The sequence below is a fragment of the Hyperolius riggenbachi genome, chromosome 4 (assembly GCF_040937935.1).
Source record: "Hyperolius riggenbachi isolate aHypRig1 chromosome 4, aHypRig1.pri, whole genome shotgun sequence".
In the NCBI taxonomy this organism is placed as follows: domain Eukaryota; kingdom Metazoa; phylum Chordata; class Amphibia; order Anura; family Hyperoliidae; genus Hyperolius; species Hyperolius riggenbachi.
Genome location: NC_090649.1, coordinates 304857962 through 304880960, shown reverse-complemented (window position 1 = coordinate 304880960; position 22999 = coordinate 304857962). Strand labels below are relative to the sequence as shown.

The following is a 22999-nucleotide window of genomic DNA, read 5'->3' as shown; positions in this document are numbered from 1 at the left end:
TTTGCCCAGAGTACCGCGGTCCCAGAGCTTCTTGTGGGAGGGGTTTTAGCACAAAATCAGTCATACAGCGCCCCCTGATGGTCTGTTTGTGAAAAGCATTATTTTTCTCATGTAAAAGGGGGTATCAGCTACTGATTGGGATAAAGTTCAATTCTAGGTTTGAGTTTCTTTTTTAAAAAAAAACCAAAAACCATAGCGTTACATTAGCAAGAGCTTTTCAAATCACTAGCGCTTAGAAAAGTGCTGCTAGTGGGTCCCAGGCCTCAAATGCATTTTTCAAAGCAGAAAAAAGAACAGCAGTGCAGCACTGTCTGTGTTTTTGCTATCAATTACATGAGCTGCTGTCAAAAGAATGTGTACTTTTTTCCTCGCACAAACCCACATGGTGTGCAGAAAATGCATGTAAAAAACGCACACAGAAATCTGACGGACAAGTGTGCTCCTAGCCTTTATGTATTTTCACACTGTGCACAGACACATTGCAAGGGGGTTCCAGGGCACTGTCTTTGGGATTCAAAGTGAACAAAATCTGTAAGCACAATGGCAATGTGTGAATGCAAAAGCCTATACGCAGATGGAACGCACACTATTTAATGCTAGGCCTGACAGCAAGACACAGGGCCTGATTCACAAAGCGGTGATAACTCAGTTATCACGCCTAAAAGACTTTAGGCGTGATAACCTTTGCACCGCTGAGTTAGCACCGCTTTGTGCTCTTTATCGCGTGCAAAGTCTCGCACAATTCAGCGCGCAGTGCCCATAGGGTTTAATGGGCGCATCGCGTTCACTGCACCGTGCGCCGCGCAATTGCACGCACAAAACTTTGCCCGCGGGATTTTTGCAGGCGTGCAAACACTTTGCACCGCTTTGTGAATCAGGCCCACAGTGTTATTCTCTGCAACTCAAGAGTATGTCTGTATCTCTATGTTTAGAATGCCAGTATCTTGTATTAAATCCCATACAATATACTGTATGTACATAAATACCTTATTCTTAAACAAAATTTTCAGCCTTGCTTCTTCTATCCTATAAGTTCCTATACCTGTTCTAATGTGGTCTCAATTACTGCAGCCTTTTCTAGTTGTTCTTCTGTAATTCATCTAATCTTCTTTTCTTTGTCAAGCTTTGTCGACCCAGGGAGGAATGGGCTACCTCTGTTGTATTTGTTATACATGCCCCCTACAGGCTCTCTGGCCTAGTGCACACCAGAGCGGTTCTGCTGCGTTTTGCGATCCGCTTGCGGCTGCGGATACGCTTGGGTAATGTATTTCAATGGGCTGGTGCACACCAGAGCGGGAGGCGTTTTGCAGAAACGCATACTCCCGGGCTGCTGCAGATTTTGGATTGCGGAGGCGTTTCTGTCTCAATGTTAAGTATAGGAAAAACGCAAACCGCTCTGAAAAACGGCACTTCAGAGTGGTTTGCCAGGCAGTTTTTGTTACAGTAGCTGTTCAGTAACAGCTTTACTGTAACAATACATGAAATCTACTACACCAAAAATGCTTCACAAAACTGCAAAATGCTAGCTGAAACGCTACAGAAAAATAAGAAAAAGCGTTTCAAAATCTGCTAGCATTTTGCGGATCTGCTAGTGGTTTTTGGTGTGCACCAGGCCTCTGTGCTTTGTTTATTTCTCACAGACAGCTTGTCTGTGTCAAGCAGTTTGTGAGGCTGACGGAGGAAGGGAGCTGCCTGTCACATGCTGAGAAACTGTGAGAATCCGAGACTGAAGTTCAGACAATTCACTATGTAATAAAAACTTGTAGTATACTGTAACATATTATATATATATATATATATATATATATATATAGAGAGAGAGAGAGAGAGAGAGAGAGAGAGAGAAAGAGAGAGACATATACATTCATACATACATACACACATTAGTGTGTGTGTGTGTGTGTGTGTGTGTGTGTGTGTGTGTGTGTGTGTGTGTGTGTGTGTGTGTGTGTGTGTGTGTGTGTATGTGTGCGTGTGTGTGCACACATATACATTCATACATACATATACACATATGTGTGTGTGTGTGTGTGTGTGTGTGTGTGTGTGTGTGTGTGTGTATTTATCTAAAGCCATATGAATGCTACATAACGACATAAGAATCAGGTAGCCACACCACAGAAACGGATTAGCTGGATTCTGCGGTGCAGCTACGTGATTCTTATGTGGTTTTGCCTAATTGTGTAGTTATAGGGGTTCAAGCACCTTGTGGGACATTTAAATTGCCTTATAGGGTACAATACTCCAAAGGGAGAGGACAACTGGATTTAGGCACAAACCCCTTCACAGGTTGTGTCTATGGGGGGCTATTCTCTAAAAGACGGTTACCATCTTTTAATGAATATCCTCCTCCATAAAGAGAACTTGACTGAAGTAAGATGGTAAGGTCTATTTACATTCTCTGTAGTGTATGGTCTATTTACATTCTCTGTAGTGTATGGTCTACTGCAGAGTAAACAACACCTAAATTGAGAACTCTACCTTGGGGTTTGTGCCTTAAAACAAGAATGTAATAAATGTGAAAAATTGTATGCTCAGCAGACAAGAGGGTATTCACTGACAGATGGTAAAATTAGCACACAGCAATCTTACCGGTACTTTCACCACTGGCGTATGCAGGTTTCCAACTGTATAACCTGTTATGTCAGTAGTGTAAGTACTGGTACATTGCCTTACACTACCTGCACATTTAATATCCCCTATAGTCAGAGGAATTCAGTAATGCTCCCCCCTTCCACTTTATCAATCTCTAGCTTCTGCACTGGTTATTAAATAATATATGTGTTTTTAAATACATTGTACATGGCTGGAGGCGAATGTTACTCATTCATTTTATTTCCTGTTACTTTAGGGTGTGGAATCTTTATTGCACTTTCATCCATCATAGCTGCAATAAGTGGACTGCTGGTGGGATATGAGCTGGGCATTATCTCTGGAGCACTTCTGCAGCTGCACGGCCTGTTGGAACTTACTTGTCGTCAGCAAGAACTTGTTGTGGGGGCATTACTGATTGGAGCCCTTTTAGCCTCACTTGCTGGAGGATTCCTCATAGACCATTATGGACGAAGAATTGCAATCATAATTACATCTTGTCTGCTTGGTCTTGCCAATTTGCTTTTGATCACTGTGGTATGCTATGAAAGCCTTATTGCAGGACGTGTCATCATTGGCATTTCCATATCACTGTCTTCCATTGCAACCTGTGTCTATATTGCAGAGATTGCACCTCATCATAGAAGAGGTATGCTGGTATCTCTAAATGAACTTATGATTGTTGTTGGCATATTGATGGCCTATATTTCAAACTATATTTTTGCCACTGTTACTAATGGTTGGCAGTACATGTTTGGAATCATAATTCCCCTTGCTGCTCTACAAGCATTTGCTATGTACTTTCTCCCACCTAGTCCTCGTTTTTTAATCATGAAAGGTCATGATGAGGTTGCTGAAAAAGTTCTTCAGAAACTAAGAGGAACATCAAAGATCAATGAAGAACTTCTAGCTATCAAATCCTCCATAAAAGCAGAGTATCAGTATACCTTTTGGGACTTATTTTGTTCAAGGGACAACATGAGAGCACGTCTTTTAATAGGCGTAGCTCTCAGCTTCTTTGTTCAAATAACAGGACAACCTAATATCTTATTTTATGCTTCCACTGTGCTGAAGTCAGTTGGTTACCACAGCAATGAAGCGGCAAGCCTGGCATCAACAGGAATCGGAGTTGTCAAAGTGATCAGTACTATTCCAGCAACGTTTTTTGTGGACAGAATAGGAAGTAAGGCTTTCCTTTGTATCGGGTCTGCTATCATGGCAGCATCATTGGTTACAATGGGATTTATAAGCATCAACATTGATGTCAACTTTAATAATATTTGTAAAACCAATTCCCTTCTAAACCAAACCTTGGAGGATTCCAATTTTTATGATCTAGGCAAAGTAATCAATGGGAACGAGTCTGTCTGGAAAGAGTTCAGCCATTTATCATCAAACATGGCATCTTTCCTCAATGCTTCACAAAGTGAGAGAACAGTGGACCAAGGGACTACTCAGACAGGACCAACCTTCTCTGAAGGAACTCCTATTGCAAATCAAACTCAGGAGGTCCCTGTATTCATGAAGTGGTTGTACTTATCCAGCCTACTCATCTATATAGCTGCGTTTTCAATAGGTTTGGGGCCAAGTAAGTGGATTTTGCTTTCTGTCCCTTTCGAATTATCAAGTGATTGTATACTGTCTTTTTAGCATAATTGTTCTATTAATTTAAAGGAAAACTGAAGTGAAAGAAATATGGAGGCTGCAATATTTATTCCATAAAAATAATGCAAATTGCCTGGCTGTGCTGCTAATCTGACTCTAAACAATCATGTAGATCAGGTGTTTGATTTAAGTGGACCTCCAGTGTAGGTTAATATTAGTGTCAGGGACACTAACTTTATATGTTATGATGAATTACAATAGCCACAATTTCCTTTACTCACTCCCTCTCCACCCACGTCATGTAAGGTGAAGGCCCCGCCCCATTCTGCAATAATACCATGGCATTTTTTCTGGAGCTTGGGTTGCCTCCTTCACAGCCCAACTTCCAATTTAGTAGCCTGCCCCCAGGTCTGTAGCGTAATCGTGCCACATTCCTCACTTTGTGCCTTGCTGTCCTGATGCAGAAAGCTTGTCTCCAAAATCACAGAAGCTAACTCTCCAGAAATGGTGACTGATAAACAAGCCCTGTTGTTTCTGTGGAACTATCTAATGTTTACTGCTCAGCAGTGAATCAGACTCCTTCTTGTGCTTCCTATACTTGTCATTCAGAACTGCAGGTGGCTCCACAAACAATTATCAGTTTCTCATTTGTAATATTTTCCTGATAAAAATAAAAATTCAGGTCAGCTGACATGAACAGTTGTCATTACCTGAAGAAAATCAGTGCCATATAAACTGTATACAGGTCTGAATTTTTTTTATAGCCTGTTACATTTTATATACATTTGGGCAATAAAAATAAGCCTAAACATAACCTTAACCCTTTAGCAGCCAATTTATTTAGAGACTTGCAAGTGATCCAGGTCAATTTATTTTAGCACATTTTTTTAAATGTTATACTTGCTTTAAATTAGTACTGTATATTTATGACCACTTGTCACTAGGGGGCAGTGTGAGAAAATAATAGAGGTCTTCTGCTTTCAGTTTCTATATAAAATGAGATCAAAGCATTCCAAGAATTTACAGCACAAGTTCTGCTGACCAAGGTCAAAAGCAGTGCACTTATCTCAAATGAGATTACTCTATTAAGGCTGCTAATGGATTAAAACATACAGGCGCCAGATGCAGATGTAGTCAATCAGCTACAACTAGTGGTTGTAGTTTTAGGTACTTATAGGGCAATTTGGGCTAGGCATTAGGTGAGGGTTTCTTTTTAGGCACTGGTAGGGGAGGGTATGCTCATATATTTTAGCAGCACCACCCACCGCCCAATTCATGCGACGGTGCCACAACATGTATTCGGCATTTGTGGAGAGATTACAACTGCACTTTGGGGAAGATTTATTAAAGTGGACCCAAATTAAAAATACAAGATTTCAGAAATAAAATCTATTTTCTAAATTATAATAATAAATAGCAGCTTTTTTTCAGCTGCATGATGACAAATATAAAATATTTTACATTTATTGGAGGAACCCCTCCCTTCCTTTCAAATTGCCGGGATTTTTCCGGCAAACTAGTGGAGTAGATGGTGTCTGGCAATGGAGGAATTGCTAATGGCTGCCCCCAGTATAATCCTAGCTATGAAAAGAGAAGGGTGAAAAGCATGCACTGAAATGATCATAGGTTTGAAGGCGTGTTTATTTATCTTTGTATGTGTCAGAGTGGTGCAACTAAATATTTTTAATTAAAAAAATGTTTGGTTTGGGTCCGCTTTAACCCGAGCTAAAACCCCACAAAAAAAATCCAGTTATAACTGAGATGAATATAGCTTAATAAATGGAGTAAATAAGCTATTTATAGCATTACTAAAGTCATTTACTAACTAAAAATACCAAAAGTTGTGTTACCTCAAAAAACAGTACCTACCTTATGCGGTACAATTTACTTAAAGGAATACTATCGATTGAAACGACTTTTTTTTAATACTCTATATTAGTGTACACATTACCACTAGTGCTAGGGGCACTTTATTTATTCACCCAGGTCTCGCTCTCGCTATCCCTGCTTAAAAATTAATTTCTCACACAGCTCATAGTAGTTTGGGTCACCCTGAGCTGCTTGGTTACTCTGTCACACAGCTCACAAATATATTTCACTGTGTCACTCACAGCATGCAGCAGACATGAGGAGAAATAGGCTGATCTGAGGTGGTAACAGGTAACTAAATGAGCTGGAATATTGCTGGAATATAACAAACTAGTCTGTGTTTACACTCAGACTGGCTGCCTGCTTGAGGTGATTCACTCCAGGCTGCATCCACTTTACAAGCTGCTGAGAGGGGCAGACCACTGTCTGCAATTAGCATTATTAGTATCTTTATCAGTCAAGAGAAGCAAAAGATAATAAACACACATTGCTAGAATCTTTAACCCCTTACCACCATATCAATAACATTCTTTCAGCAAGGTGATAATTAAACTATAAACTGAGGAGCTGATAGCAACTCCCCTATGCAAAGACATGGTCTAGCCCTCTGGGAGCCCAGTATTTAGATACATTTTGTATCCAACACTGACGCCAAAACTGACGGAGGATTTTACAGCTGAGAGGAACAGCTGTGTGAGGAATCAAATTGCTCCTAGTACTTGTCCTAATGTGTGCTACAACATACAGCATTTAAAAATAAATGCATACATCGATAGTATTCCTTTAATGCTGCCTATTGTCCTGGCGGTGATGTCTTTGTGACCTGTCATATTTTTCTGTGTTCTAGTGGCTTGGTTAGTCCAGAGTGAGATCTTTCCTGCAGGAATTAAAGGTCGGGCCTTTGCAATAACTAGCAGCATGAACTGGGGCATGAACCTCCTCATATCAATGACCTTTCTTACACTCACTGGTAAGAGTGGTATTTGGCTTGGTTTTGATTAAATGTATTCTATTTTAATGTCTTTACATTCACTAGAATTAGATCTATGCTCTGGTGAGATGGTCATTGTGGGTATTTAAAATAATTGATTACTGTATTTTTTGGACTATAAGACTCACTTTTTCTCCCCCAATAGTGGAGGAAAAAAGGCACTGCGTCTTATAGTCCAAATGCAGGGAGTTCCTGACTTGTGAACACCTGCCGATGCAAACCTCCAACCCGCCGCAATGTTGGGGATTCCCTGTACTGTGCCCATGCAGAGGAGGACACAGGGGGACACAAAGGGGCATAGAGGAGGACAGAGGCAGAGACATGGGGGGCACAGGAGGACACTAGGGGGACAGAGGAGGACACAGGGAGACACAAGAGGTACATGGGGGCATGAGGTACAAAGAGAGCATAATCTACAAGATGAGCCTTCACCATGGATGCACCAGGTTTAGTATATATTTTTCCCCCTGGTTTTTGTCTTCTAAACCTAGGTGCGTCTTATGGTCAGGAGCGTCTTATAGTCCAAAAAATATGGTACTTTTCTCAGCTGCACAGCAATTTTACTGGTACTTACACCACCAGCGTAGTGCAGGTTGCCAATTGCGCAACCTGTGCTATGTCAGTGGCGTACGTACTGATAAATTGCCTTATCCCTCCTGTTTTCATCTTCCCGGGCTGCCTCTTTTCCATGACCCGTGGTATGTCATTGCACAATAACCTGTGCCAGGTCATGGAGAAGAGGCAGCCAGTGTGGATGAAGAAGAAAGCGCATGGACTGGAGCAGCACGCCAGGACAGGTGAGTTGCTATGCTCACAAAAACAGTGCAGGGGTCCTGGGGAGCACAGTAAAGTTGAGGGGGCAGTGGGGGGAATCTGGGGTGGGCGATGGTAGCTGGCTTGGGGGTCCTGGGGGTGAATTTGCTGGAAGGGGGCATGGTAATTTTGATCATTGCGGCTTGAGTCAGCCCTGTTTCTGGACAGTGTTATGACAACTGTACTCCTAAATACAGAAAGTAAAGGCTACAGTTTGAAATTTCTGTCAGTTTTGGAAACTCTTAGCTCACTGTAGGATCATTTTTAACAATATCAAATTGCAAAACAACCGTGCAGCACTTGTATTTTTCTTGTAACACAACTGGAATTTCCCTTTCATAAGATTCACTCTAATTTAACCTTCTAATACATAGTTTATATGAAATTAAAATAGAAAGAAAGTGAGTGAAAATCACGAGGCCTGTTTCAGCATTTCTTGCGTAGTGTGGATGTAATTTCAGTTCCTTAGGGCCTGAGCTCACTAACGCAGTTGTGTGCAGTTGTGTCCGCTTTTCAGCAACACATCAATGTTATAGATGCTGAAAAGCGGACACAACTGCACACAACTGCGTTAGTGGGCTCATGCCCTTAGGTGTGTCCTCACACTACATGATGCTGCGTTTGATTAGCCCCCTCTGCATGCAAATTCAAAGAAAATCTGCATCATTTCTGGTGACCGGCAATAAAGGGAATCTGAGGGCATATTCACAGTGGGACGGTGCGGTGTAATGCGACGTTAAACTCGCAACACAGCATTATAACACAACACAAAAAAAAGGTAGTAACGCACATTAATTCTGCATTACCGTCGCATACAGTAGATACAGTAAAGCATACAGGCAAAGAAAAGTATGCTTTCCTGTACCTGGTAATGTGTGCATTTAGAGGTAACGCACTGCAGCAGTGTGTTACCATAACGCTAAACATTACAATGCGACGCTAACGTCACCCTGTGAACGTCCCATAGGATTAGCATTGTGGTAAGCTGCATTATAAGACTTTATAATGCAGCTCCGCTACGTTCAACGTGAATATAGCTACTGGCGTAACAATAGAGCCTGCAGCCCCTGCCCCTTGGGGCCTGCTCGGGGCCATTTTGGGGGGCTGGAGGGGTCGCAGCATGAGGGGAAAGCCATGCTGCACTTCGGCGGGGAGGGGGGACAGTCCTCCCCCTCCCTCACCTAGGGCTCTCCCCTCCAGCATCAATACGATTGTGTGTGCAGCGGTGGGCAGCGGCAGATACATACCTTTCGTGCCCTCCATCGTGGACGTTTCTCCCTCTAGTGTCTGACGCGACTTCCTGTTTATACAGGAAGTCGCGTCAGAGGCTAGAGAGAGAGGTAAGTCCATGCTGCAGCGATTCATTAGCAAGCGCCATTTTACCGTACCAGCAGTCTCTGGTCCCTAAGGGGGCAGAGTCTGCTGGTGCTAAAGTAGAGAATGATGCATTGCCACTTTAAACACTGGTCACAATTCCTGAATACTGGATCTAAGCATTTATTCATTTATATTTTTTAAATATGTTTAACTACTTCACCACTGAGGGGGTTTACCCCCTGACCACCAGAGCAATTTTCACCTTTCAGCGCTCCTTCCATTCATTCGTCTATAACTTTATCATTACTTATCACAATTAAACGATCTATATCTTGTTTTTTCCACCACTAATTAGGCTTTCCTTAGGTGGGACATTATGCCAAGAATTATTTTATTCTAAATGTGTTTTAATGGGATAATAGGAAAAATCGGGGAAAAAAATAATTATTTTTCAGTTTTCGGCCATTATAGTTTTTAATTAATGCATGCTACTGTAATTAAAACCCATGAAATGTATTTGCCCTTTGGTCCCGGTTATAAAACCATTTAAATTATGTCCCTATCACAATGTTTGGCGCCAATATTTTATTTGGAAATAAAGGTGCATTTTTTTCAGTTTTGCGTCCATCCCTAATTACAAGCCCATAGTTTATAAAGTAACAGTGTTGTACCCTCCTGACATAAATATTTAAAAAGTTCAGTCCCTAAGGTAACTATTTATGTATTTTTTTTATTGTACATTTTTTTATTTTTTTTTTAATTACAAAAAAAAAAAAAAAAAATTGGGAGTGTGGGAGGTAATGAGTTAATTTTTTGTGTAAAAGTAATTTATTTGTATGTGAAAAATGTGTAGGGTGTAGTTTTACTATTTGGCCACAAGATGGCCACAGTAACTTTTTGTTTTAATGCGACGTCCAAGCGTCCTTCCGGAAGCTTGGAGGAAGTACTTGGAGGCTGGGTAAGTGTGTATCTTTTCACAATGATCGCGCTGCTCATCAGAGAGCAGCGGATCAATGCGGGGCTTAGATCAACGAACGGGAATGGATTTTCCCGTTCATTGATCTCCGGGCGAGCGGTCAGCGGCGTGTTTACTAGCGGCGGGTTTACGCGCGGGAGCGCGGGCAGCGGCGGGAGCGCGGAAAGTACGGATTTCTCCATCCCTGGGGGTTAAAGGATGGAAAAAGGGACGGAGAAATTCGTACGGGCGGGGGGAAAGTGGTTAAGTCCTATTTATTGTCCAGCGTTGCGTAATATGTTGGCGCTTTATAAATAAATAATAAATAAATAATAAGTGCTTTTCTGTCTCTCTCTCCCTTAAATAAACAGAGAGAATTGGCTTGCCATGGATGATCGCCTTTTATGCTGTCATGAGTATAATATCTCTGGTGTTTGTTATAATATTTGTCCCTAATACAAAGGGACGGTCACTGGAGGAAATATCTGCGGACCTGGCAAATAGGTAGGTGAATCTGTCCACTATTTTAGCAGAACTGCCTTTTTTTTTGTTTAGTGACAACACAATTTTTAGAAATTGTCTTAGGCTTTGCAGTGGGACAGTAACGGAGATGATTTAGTGTGCAGTAATGCACTGCAATGCTCTATGCCATGTTCAGAGTGCATCTGGTGTGATGCATGCGATGTTCAGAGTGCATCTGGTGCGATGCATGCGATGTTCAGCGTGCATCTGGTGCGATGCATGCGATGTTCAGCGTGCATCTGGTGCGATGCATGCGATGTTCAGCGTGCATCTGGTGCGATGCATGCGATGTTCAGCGTGCATCTGGTGCGATGCATGCGATGTTCAGAGTGCATCTGGTGCGATGCATGTGATGTTTAGAGAGCATCTGGTGCGATGCATGCAATGTTCAGAGTGCATCTGGTGTGATGTTCAGAGTGCATCTGGTGTGATGTTCAGAGTGCATCTGGTGCAATGTTCAGAGTGCATCTGGTGCGATGCATGCGATGTTCAGAGTGCATCTGGTGCGATGCATACAATGTTCAGAGTGCATCTGGTGCGATGCATGCGATGCGCAGAGTGCATCTGGTGCGATGTTCAGAGTGCATCTGGTGCGATGCATGTTGTGACGCCGGGCGACGCCCAGTCGGCCAAAACGCGATTGCGGTCGGTTAGCGACGCAGATCGTTAAACCAAGATTTGATGTGTAGTATCCCTCTGCCTAGGAACAGCTGGGGGATTTGTCTTGGCTGAGTGAAAGCCTGGGGGGAGGTGTTAATTAGCTTGGACATATTCCCTGTGAAAGGCAGAATAACCTGGAGGCATTAACTCCCCTTTCTGTTCTGGGAACCAGGTGACACCTAGATGTTAATTAGCCAGCAAAGAGCCCACTCTGCCTTTTGGGAAAAGACAGGATGAGCTCACAGCAGGGGGCTATTCAAAAACCTGCTTTGCTCTAGACTAGCCGGAGCCATATAGGCAGAATAAGAAAGCATGGAGTTTAGGATTTTGAGCATGTTTAAGCAATACAGTTCAGGTGAGAAATGTGAAAGTTATATCATTCTGCTGGTCCGGATCTTGTGAGTATTTTGATATTAAATTTGGGCCACTGGCATAACCAGAACTCTGGGAATTCCACCGTTTTTTAATGCAAACATGCCCAAATTTGATATCATATTAATCGGTAGGTTCTGGGGATCGAGAATATGTAATTATTATTTGTGTGCCGGCCACGCAGGTCTGTCTAGAGAAGTGTCAGGGTTATGAGGGCTTGTGGAGGCCCCTTCCCCAGATGTGATTACCATAGTCTGGCCTGGGGGCCGACTCTGGAAGCCCACCTCTGAACTCAGCTCCATTAAAAGTGAATGAGCTGCCCGGGCAAATTATTCCTCCATTTCCCATCTTCCTGAACACACGGCCACCGTGAGGAACGAGTGGTGGCCATCTTGCCGGAACTGAACAAAGGACATCCTCCATGTTGTGTGGATTTTAAATCTTGCTGAACTTTGAGTTCATCTCTGGAACAAAGAACTTTGTGAACTTGAAACCGTTTTGCTTAGACTTGATGATTTTCCCACAAAAGGACATATTTCCACAAACCCTAAGTATTTTCTCCCTTTTATCTTTCATACTGGCTATTACTGTTTTAATAATTGTTGATTTTAATAATTGTCTGTATATATTAATTATTTATATTGCTTTCAATAAACCGACACTATCGTCAGTTGTTGTTCTAGCTACCCTACTATTCAGCACGCACACAACTGAACCAGACCTCTGAAGAGACGTTACTATTGTTTGTTGTTGGCTAGACAGAATACAGCGTGTTTTAACCGTTTTTATTCGTGGGACCAGTCAGTCAGTAAATCGGGTCCACTAGCCCATACCAGTGGTAGTGGCAGATACCCTGGAATCGTGTGTAGGTTGTAATTACCCATATCTCACAGGCTCCCTTCTGGTTTGTCTGCGGTTTGTCCCAACGGTTCCTGCGCAGTGACTGCGACCAGAGTTCGCACGATCCGTGCGCTGGCACCGTTTGGAAGGCCATTTGCGGTCTGACCACCAGGGCTCTTGTGACAGTGTTAGGCAGCAGTTGGGACCTGTGTTGTGCTGAAAAGTATCTAAGATAGCGCTAGCGCTATCAAGAAATGAACTAATTCGTTGGTGTAGCTGGAAGGCAGTATATTTTTTATCTATACAGAGAGACTGTGTAGCTAATACCCCTCCCCAAAAAAGTTGTATTTTATTTGGCGTGGAAATGTCCGGGAACTACAAGAAAATGTGCCTGGCGGACCTGCAAAATCTTTGCCAAGAGAGAGGCATTGATGTCGGCCGCAAGGAACAACAGGACCTGGTAACGGAATTGTTTCAATGGGATACCCAGCAGCTGCGGGAGCCGGGAGTGTCCGCTGGAGTGGATACCAGCCCATCTGACAATCGAGGGGAACCAGAGACTGAGAATCCTGACCGTACAGAGGTTGTGCATCCTGAGGGCCCTGCACTAACGGCTACGCAGGAGGCTGTCAGTGTGGACCCCAATCCCAGAGTTTCTGGAAGTACTCGCCCGGAAACGGCCAGTACTGGACTGTCCGTTTGTACTGACCCGGTAATACAGCTGGCATTACGAAAGCTGATGGAGACTGACCTGGACAAGTACCTGCAGTACATGCAAGCGCAGTTGGAGCGCCAATCTGCAGAGGCACGAGAGGAACAGGAACGGCAACGACAGCATAAGCTTAACCTGGCAAAAGTTCAACAGGCCAGCCGGAGTTCGCCGCCCAGCCTCCCTGCGGAAGGAGCATCACCCGTAAGTGCAAAATTTAAATTTGCTACTATTGAAAAAGACACAGACATTGACTTGTTTTTGCGATCTTTTGAAAAAGCGTGCCGTCAGTATCGTCTGTCCCAAGACCAGTGGGCCAGACATCTGACACCTTTGCTGCGCTACAAAGCGCTTGATGCTTTCACAGAATTGCCTGCGGAGAAGGATAATGATTATGCTGCTATAAAAGACGCTATCATTACTAAGTACCAGCTGACGCCAGAAGCCTATCGGAAAAAGTTCAGGGCCTGGAAGAAAAAGTCTTCTGATTCGTACCGAGATGTGGTCAGCAGCTTGCTCACCACACTCCGCCAGTGGACTCTAGGCCTCACCAAAGGGTCTTATGATGTCCTGGAGGACTTGATAGTCCTAGAACAATTTCTGAACATTTGCCCTGCTGATGTACAACAATTTGTGCTAGAGCGCAAGCCGGCGTCAGCAACTGTCGCTGCAGACCTCGCTGAGACTTTTGCGACTACCCGGGTGCCTGATGCACGCAGAACCGCACCATCCAGCTGGAGGGGAGGTCAGTCCAATACCTCGGCAGACTCTCCTGCCCCTGTGAGCCATCAGCCACAGAGGCCACTCAGCGCAGCTGCTGCACCCAGGCCTGCAGCCCCTGGAGAGGTCACCTGTCACTACTGCCGCCAGCCCGGACACATGAAAGTCGACTGTCCGGAGTGGAGACAGACACCACCAGCACCTGCAGCACCTGTAGCTCACCCACAGCAGAGGCAACCAGCCAGCAAACCACAGCCTGGATCATCAGATTTTGTCCTGTTTGCCCGCGGAAAAGAAATCCGCGACCGAACCGACCAGCAGCAACTTGTTAGAGTGAACGACAAAGTTGTCACCGGATTCCGGGACACCGGAGCTGACATCACGTTAGTTCACTCACACCTTGTGCCAAAGGAGAGCATCAGCTCCAGCCGATCCCTTGCCCTTACTGGAGTAGAGGGCACCCTTTTTCACATAGCCCACGCGAGCATGAAGCTGGATTGGGGAGGAGGGGTCCAAGAAAGGGTTGTTGGGGTTGTGAAGGATCTCCCAGTCCCTGTGTTGCTGGGGACTGATTTGGGCAAGCTTGTGTCCTACTACGAACCTGCCACGACAGCCTTGTCGCTCACGGAAGGAGACAGACTCTCCACCCACCACCAGGTACTTTATACACTTGGGGGAGCACCAGGGGGAGGTGGGTTGGATGTGCCCAGTTCAAGGGTACCCGGTTCAATAGTGCCTGCTTCAAAGGCACCTGAGTTTTATGTACAGACTGTCTGTTGTGATGATGATGTAACTGTACCTGAGTTTACTGTACAACCTGTCTGTAATGAAAAAATGTCTATACCTGTCAATGTCATTAATGCATGCAACGATGATTTGAGTAATGCCCGTCGGTGCCCTTCTGAAGGTGTACCTGTGCTAGCAGTACCGCGCAGCTGTACCGCTCAGAACCCGAGCTCAGAACAGGTGGAGGGGGTTCCCCCTCTTCTGACCGCAGGGATGAGACCTTTCGGCCGCTGGCCTCGTGTGACATGAGCAAGTTGGCTGAAACTGACAGCGTCCTCACAGCAGCACTACAAAGCGACCCAAACCTGGAGGTGCTCAGGCAGCAAGCCGCTGAGCCCCTCGCAGACGGGGCCGCTTTCAAGGTGTACTGGGAAGGTGGGAGACTGTACAGCGAGTCTGTACAGCCCCCTACAGGTAGATCACATGCGAATACCAAATGGCTTGTGGTCCCGAGTGCGTTCAGGGGACATGTGCTGAAATCCGCACATGCTAATCCTCTGACAGGGCACTCAGGTGTCCGCAGGACACTTGCCTGTATTCGGAAACAGTTTCATTGGCCCGGGATGAACAGGGATGTAGCCAATGTGCCGTCTGTCAGGAGCGGGGGAGGTCCAGGGATTCCCGCGGGGTTCCCTTAGGTCCACAGCCATTTCGCAGGGAACCTCTGCGTGGGCTGGCTGTTGACCTACCCAAACCACTGCCCGTTGTCAGCAGTCCTGGCAGACACCACATCCGACCACAGTGGCGCAAACGCCCTGTCCAGAACGGTCCAGGTCGGGTCAAACCTGAGGGTAGCAGACCGCGACCTGTCCAGGGGAACCGAGCCACAGGCGCCAATGGGTTTTCCTGCCGTGCCGACAGCTCGAGACCCGTCAGCCAGGTTGGCCGACACGAAGCGGGCAGCCGACCCCGGAATGCTGATGGGCTGTCCCGGTGTCAGGGGGAACAAGACCCAACAGCGCCAATGGCTGCTACGGAGGATGTCTTGGTGACACCCCCCTACACAGCGTCAGGAGGGGGAGGTGTGACGCCGGGCGACGCCCAGTCGGCCAAAACGCGATTGCAGTCGGTTAGCGATGCAGATCGTTAAACCAAGATTTGATGTGCAGTATCCCTCTGCCTAGGAACAGCTGGGGGATTTGTCTTGGCTGAGTGAAAGCCTGGGGGGAGGTGTTAATTAGCTTGGACATATTCCCTGTGGAAGGCAGAATAACCTGGAGGCATTAACTCCCCTTTCTGTTCTGGGAACCAGGTGACACCTAGATGATAATTAGCCAGCAAAGAGCCCACTCTGCCTTTTGGGAAAAGACAGGATGAGCTCACAGCAGGGGGCTATTCAAAAACCTGCTTTGCTCTAGACTGGCCGGAGCCATATAGGCAGAATAAGAAAGCATGGAGTTTAGGATTTTGAGCATGTTTAAGCAATACCGTTCAGGTGAGAAATGTGAAAGTTATATCATTCTGCTGGTCCGGATCTTGTGAGTATTTTGATATTAAATTTGGGCCACTGGCATAACCAGAACTCTGGGAATTCCACCGTTTTTTAACCGGGCATGCAAACATGCCCAAGTTTGATATCATATTAATCGGTAGGTTCTGGGGATCGAGAATACGTAATTATTATGTGTGTGCCGGCCGCGCAGGTCTGTCTAGAGAAGTGTCAGGGTTATGAGAGCTTGTGGAGGCCCCTGCCCCAGATGTGATTACCATAGTCTGGCCTGGGGGCCGACTCTGGAAGCCCGCCTCTGAACTCAGCTCCATTAAAAGTGAATGAGCTGCCCGGGCAAATTATTCCTCCATTTCCCATCTTCCTGAACACACGGCCACCGTGAGGAACGAGTGGTGGCCATCTTGCCGGAACTGAACAAAGGACATCCTCCATGTTGTGTGGATTTTAAATCTTGCTGAACTTTGAGTTCATCTCTGGAACAAAGAACTTTGCGAACTTGAAACCGTTTTGCTTGGACTTGATGATTTTCCCACAAAAGGACATATTTCCACAAACCCTAAGTATTTTCTCCCTTTTATTTTTCATACTGGCTATTACTGTTTTAATAATTGTTGGTTTTAATAATTGTCTGTATATATTAATTATTTATATTGCTTTCAATAAACCGACGCTATCGTCAGTTGTTGTTCTAGCTACCCTACTATTCAGCACGCACACAACTGAACCAGACCTCTGAAGAGACGTTACTATTGTTTGTTGTTGGCTAGACAGAATATAGTGTGTTTTAACCGTTTTTATTCGCAGGACCAGTCAGTCAGTAAATCGGGTCCACTGGCCCATACCAGTGGTGGTGGCAGATACCCTGGAATCGTGTGTAGGTTGTAATTACCCATATCTCACAGGCTCCCTTCTAGTTTGTCTGCGGTTTGTCCCAACAGTTCCTGCGCAGTGACTGCGACCAGAGTTCGCACAATCCGTGCGCTGGCACCGTTTGGAAGGCCATTTGCGGTCTGACCACCAGGGCTCTTGTGACACATGTGATGTTCAGAGTGCATCTGGTGCGATGCATGCAATGTTCAGAGTGCATCTGGTGCGATGTTCAGAGTGCATCTGGTGCGATGTTCAGAGTGCATCTGGTGCGATGCATGCAATGTTCAGAGTGCATCTGGTGAGATGCATGCAATGTTCAGAGTGCATCTGGTGCGATGTTCAGAGTGCATCTGGTGCGATGCATGCGATGTTCAGAGAGCATCTGGTGCGATATTCAGAGTTCATCTGGTGCGATGTTCAGAGTGCATCTGGTGCGATGTTCAGAGTGCATCTGGTGCGATGTTCAGAGTGCATCTGGTGCGATGCATGCGATGTTCAGAGTGCATCTGGTGTGATGCATGCGATGTTCAGAGTGCATCTGGTGCGATGTTCAGAGTGCATCTGGTGCGATGTATGTGATGTTCAGAGTGCATCTGGTGCGATGCATGCAATGTTCAGAGTGCATCTGGTGGGATGCATGCAATGTTCAGAGTGCATCTGGTGCGATGCATGCAATGTTCAGAGTGCATCTGGTGCGATGTTCAGAGTGCATCTGGTGTGATGCATGTGATGTTCAGAGTGCATCTGGTGCAATGCATGCAATGTTCAGAGTGCATCTGGTGCAATGCATGTGATGTTCAGAGTGCATCTGGTGCGATGCATGCAATGTTCAGAGTGCATCTGGTGCGATGTTCAGAGTGCATCTGGTGCGATGCATGTGATGTTCAGAGTGCATCTGGTGCGATGCATGTGATGTTCAGAGTGCATCTGGTGCAATGCATGCAATGTTCAGAGTGCATCTGGTGCGATGTTCAGAGTGCATCTGGTGCGATGCATGTGATGTTCAGAGTGCATCTGGTGCAATGCATGCAATGTTCAGAGTGCATCTGGTGCGATGCATGTGATGTTCAGAGTGCATCTGGTGCGATGCATGCAATGTTCAGAGTGCATCTGGTGCGATGCATGCGATGTTCAGAGTGCATCTGGTGCGATGTTCAGAGTGCATCTGGTGCGATGCATGTGATGTTCAGAGTGCATCTGGTGCAATGCATGCAATGTTCAGAGTGCATCTGGTGCGATGTTCAGAGTGCATCTGGTGCGATGCATGCAATGTTCAGAGTGCATCCGGTGCGATGTTCAGAGTGCATCTGGTGCGATGTTCAGAGTGCATCTGGTGCGATGCATGCGATGTTCAGAGTGCATCTGGTGCGATGCATACAATGTTCAGAGTGCATGTGGTGCGATGTTCAGAGTTCATCTGGTGCGATGTTCAGAGTGCATCTGGTGCGATGCATACGATGTTCAGCGTGCATCTGGTGCGATGCATGCGATGTTCAGCGTGCATCTGGTGCGATGCATGCGATGTTCAGCGTGCATCTGGTGCAATGCATGCGATGTTCAGAGTGCATCTGGTGCGATGCATGTGATGTTTAGAGAGCATCTGGTGCGATGCATGCAATGTTCAGAGTGCATCTGGTGTGATGTTCAGAGTGCATCTGGTGTGATGTTCAGAGTGCATCTGGTGCAATGTTCAGAGTGCATCTGGTGCGATGCATGCGATGTTCAGAGTGCATCTGGTGCGATGCATACAATGTTCAGAGTGCATCTGGTGCGATGCATGCGATGCGCAGAGTGCATCTGGTGCGATGTTCAGAGTGCATCTGGTGCGATGCATGTTGTGACGCCGGGCGACGCCCAGTCGGCCAAAACGCGATTGCGGTCGGTTAGCGACGCAGATCGTTAAACCAAGATTTGATGTGTAGTATCCCTCTGCCTAGGAACAGCTGGGGGATTTGTCTTGGCTGAGTGAAAGCCTGGGGGGAGGTGTTAATTAGCTTGGACATATTCCCTGTGAAAGGCAGAATAACCTGGAGGCATTAACTCCCCTTTCTGTTCTGGGAACCAGGTGACACCTAGATGTTAATTAGCCAGCAAAGAGCCCACTCTGCCTTTTGGGAAAAGACAGGATGAGCTCACAGCAGGGGGCTATTCAAAAACCTGCTTTGCTCTAGACTAGCCGGAGCCATATAGGCAGAATAAGAAAGCATGGAGTTTAGGATTTTGAGCATGTTTAAGCAATACAGTTCAGGTGAGAAATGTGAAAGTTATATCATTCTGCTGGTCCGGATCTTGTGAGTATTTTGATATTGAATTTGGGCCACTGGCATAACCAGAACTCTGGGAATTCCACCGTTTTTTAATGCAAACATGCCCAAATTTGATATCATATTAATCGGTAGGTTCTGGGGATCGAGAATATGTAATTATTATTTGTGTGCCGGCCACGCAGGTCTGTCTAGAGAAGTGTCAGGGTTATGAGGGCTTGTGGAGGCCCCTGCCCCAGATGTGATTACCATAGTCTGGCCTGGGGGCCGACTCTGGAAGCCCACCTCTGAACTCAGCTCCATTAAAAGTGAATGAGCTGCCCGGGCAAATTATTCCTCCATTTCCCATCTTCCTGAACACACGGCCACCGTGAGGAACGAGTGGTGGCCATCTTGCCGGAACTGAACAAAGGACATCCTCCATGTTGTGTGGATTTTAAATCTTGCTGAACTTTGAGTTCATCTCTGGAACAAAGAACTTTGTGAACTTGAAACCGTTTTGCTTAGACTTGATGATTTTCCCACAAAAGGACATATTTCCACAAACCCTAAGTATTTTCTCCCTTTTATCTTTCATACTGGCTATTACTGTTTTAATAATTGTTGATTTTAATAATTGTCTGTATATATTAATTATTTATATTGCTTTCAATAAACCGACACTATCGTCAGTTGTTGTTCTAGCTACCCTACTATTCAGCACGCACACAACTGAACCAGACCTCTGAAGAGACGTTACTATTGTTTGTTGTTGGCTAGACAGAATACAGCGTGTTTTAACCGTTTTTATTCGTGGGACCAGTCAGTCAGTAAATCGGGTCCACTAGCCCATACCAGTGGTAGTGGCAGATACCCTGGAATCGTGTGTAGGTTGTAATTACCCATATCTCACAGGCTCCCTTCTGGTTTGTCTGCGGTTTGTCCCAACGGTTCCTGCGCAGTGACTGCGACCAGAGTTCGCACGATCCGTGCGCTGGCACCGTTTGGAAGGCCATTTGCGGTCTGACCACCAGGGCTCTTGTGACAGTGTTAGGCAGCGGTTGGGACCTGTGTTGTGCTGAAAAGTATCTAAGATAGCGCTAGCGCTATCAAGAAATGAACTAATTCGTTGGTGTAGCTGGAAGGCAGTATATTTTTTATCTATACAGAGAGACTGTGTAGCTAATACCCCTCCCCAAAAAAGTTGTATTTTATTTGGCGTGGAAATGTCCGGGAACTACAAGAAAATGTGCCTGGCGGACCTGCAAAATCTTTGCCAAGAGAGAGGCATTGATGTCGGCCGCAAGGAACAACAGGACCTGGTAACGGAATTGTTTCAATGGGATACCCAGCAGCTGCGGGAGCCGGGAGTGTCCGCTGGAGTGGATACCAGCCCATCTGACAATCGAGGGGAACCAGAGACTGAGAATCCTGACCGTACAGAGGTTGTGCATCCTGAGGGCCCTGCACTAACGGCTACGCAGGAGGCTGTCAGTGTGGACCCCAATCCCAGAGTTTCTGGAAGTACTCGCCCGGAAACGGCCAGTACTGGACTGTCCGTTTGTACTGACCCGGTAATACAGCAGGCATTACGAAAGCTGATGGAGACTGACCTGGACAAGTACCTGCAGTACATGCAAGCGCAGTTGGAGCGCCAATCTGCAGAGGCACGAGAGGAACAGGAACGGCAACGACAGCATAAGCTTAACCTGGCAAAAGTTCAACAGGCCAGCCGGAGTTCGCCGCCCAGCCTCCCTGCGGAAGGAGCATCACCCGTAAGTGCAAAATTTAAATTTGCTACTATTGAAAAAGACACAGACATTGACTTGTTTTTGTGATCTTTTGAAAAAGCGTGCCGTCAGTATCGTCTGTCCCAAGACCAGTGGGCCAGACATCTGACACCTTTGCTGCGCTACAAAGTGCTTGATGCTTTCGCAGAATTGCCTGCGGAGAAGGATAATGATTATGCTGCTATAAAAGACGCTTCATTACTAAGTACCAGCTGACGCCAGAAGCCTATCGGAAAAAGTTCAGGGCCTGGAAGAAAAAGTCTTCTGATTCGTACCGAGATGTGGTCAGCAGCTTGCTCACCACACTCCGCCAGTGGACTCTAGGCCTCACCAAAGGGTCTTATGATGTCCTGGAGGACTTGATAGTCCTAGAACAATTTCTGAACATTTGCCCTGCTGATGTACAACAATTTGTGCTAGAGCGCAAGCCGGCGTCAGCAACTGTCGCTGCAGACCTCGCTGAGACTTTTGCGACTACCCGGGTGCCTGATGCACGCAGAACCGCACCATCCAGCTGGAGGGGAGGTCAGTCCAATACCTCGGCAGACTCTCCTGCCCCTGTGAGCCATCAGCCACAGAGGCCACTCAGCGCAGCTGCTGCACCCAGGCCTGCAGCCCCTGGAGAGGTCACCTGTCACTACTGCCGCCAGCCCGGACACATGAAAGTCGACTGTCCGGAGTGGAGACAGACACCACCAGCACCTGCAGCACCTGTAGCTCACCCACAGCAGAGGCAACCAGCCAGCGAACCACAGCCTGGATCATCAGATTTTGTCCTGTTTGCCCGCGGAAAAGAAATCCGCGACCGAACCGACCAGCAGCAACTTGTTAGAGTGAACGACAAAGTTGTCACCGGATTCCGGGACACCGGAGCTGACATCACGTTAGTTCACTCACACCTTGTGCCAAAGGAGAGCATCAGCTCCAGCCGATCCCTTGCCCTTACTGGAGTAGAGGGCACCCTTTTTCACATAGCCCACGCGAGCATGAAGCTAGATTGGGGAGGAGGGGTCCAAGAAAGGGTTGTTGGGGTTGTGAAGGATCTCCCAGTCCCTGTGTTGCTGGGGACTGATTTGGGCAAGCTTGTGTCCTACTACGAACCTGCCACGACAGCCTTGTCGCTCACGGAAGGAGACAGACTCTCCACCCACCACCAGGTACTTTATACACTTGGGGGAGCACCAGGGGGAGGTGGGTTGGATGTGCCCAGTTCAAGGGTACCCGGTTCAATAGTGCCTGCTTCAAAGGCACCTGAGTTTTATGTACAGACTGTCTGTTGTGATGATGATGTAACTGTACCTGAGTTTACTGTACAACCTGTCTGTAATGAAAAAATGTCTATACCTGTCAATGTCATTAATGCATGCAACGATGATTTGAGTAATGCCCGTCGGTGCCCTTCTGAAGGTGTACCTGTGCTAGCAGTACCGCGCAGCTGTACCGCTCAGAACCCGAGCTCAGAACAGGTGGAGGGGGTTCCCCCTCTTCTGACCGCAGGGATGAGACCTTTCGGCCGCTGGCCTCGTGTGACATGAGCAAGTTGGCTGAAACTGACAGCGTCCTCACAGCAGCACTACAAAGCGACCCAAACCTGGAGGTGCTCAGGCAGCAAGCCGCTGAGCCCCTCGCAGACGGGGCCGCTTTCAAGGTGTACTGGGAAGGTGGGAGACTGTACAGCGAGTCTGTACAGCCCCCTACAGGTAGATCACATGCGAATACCAAATGGCTTGTGGTCCCGAGTGCGTTCAGGGGACATGTGCTGAAATCCGCACATGCTAATCCTCTGACAGGGCACTCAGGTGTCCGCAGGACACTTGCCTGTATTCGGAAACAGTTTCATTGGCCCGGGATGAACAGGGATGTAGCCAATGTGCCGTCTGTCAGGAGCGGGGGAG

At 46.4% G+C, this 22999-nt stretch overlaps 1 protein-coding gene across 1 annotated transcript in view; it reads left to right on the top strand.

The window, feature by feature from the left end:
• SLC2A12 (solute carrier family 2 member 12) overlaps window positions 1–22999 on the top strand; it is a 154367-nt gene that overhangs the window by 114638 nt on the left and 16730 nt on the right. The window contains exons 2-4 of the mRNA XM_068279488.1: window positions 2852–4180; window positions 6914–7036; window positions 10514–10646. Coding sequence (XP_068135589.1) covers window positions 2852–4180; window positions 6914–7036; window positions 10514–10646 — 1585 coding nt within the window. The remainder of the gene's footprint in view (window positions 1–2851; window positions 4181–6913; window positions 7037–10513; window positions 10647–22999) is intronic.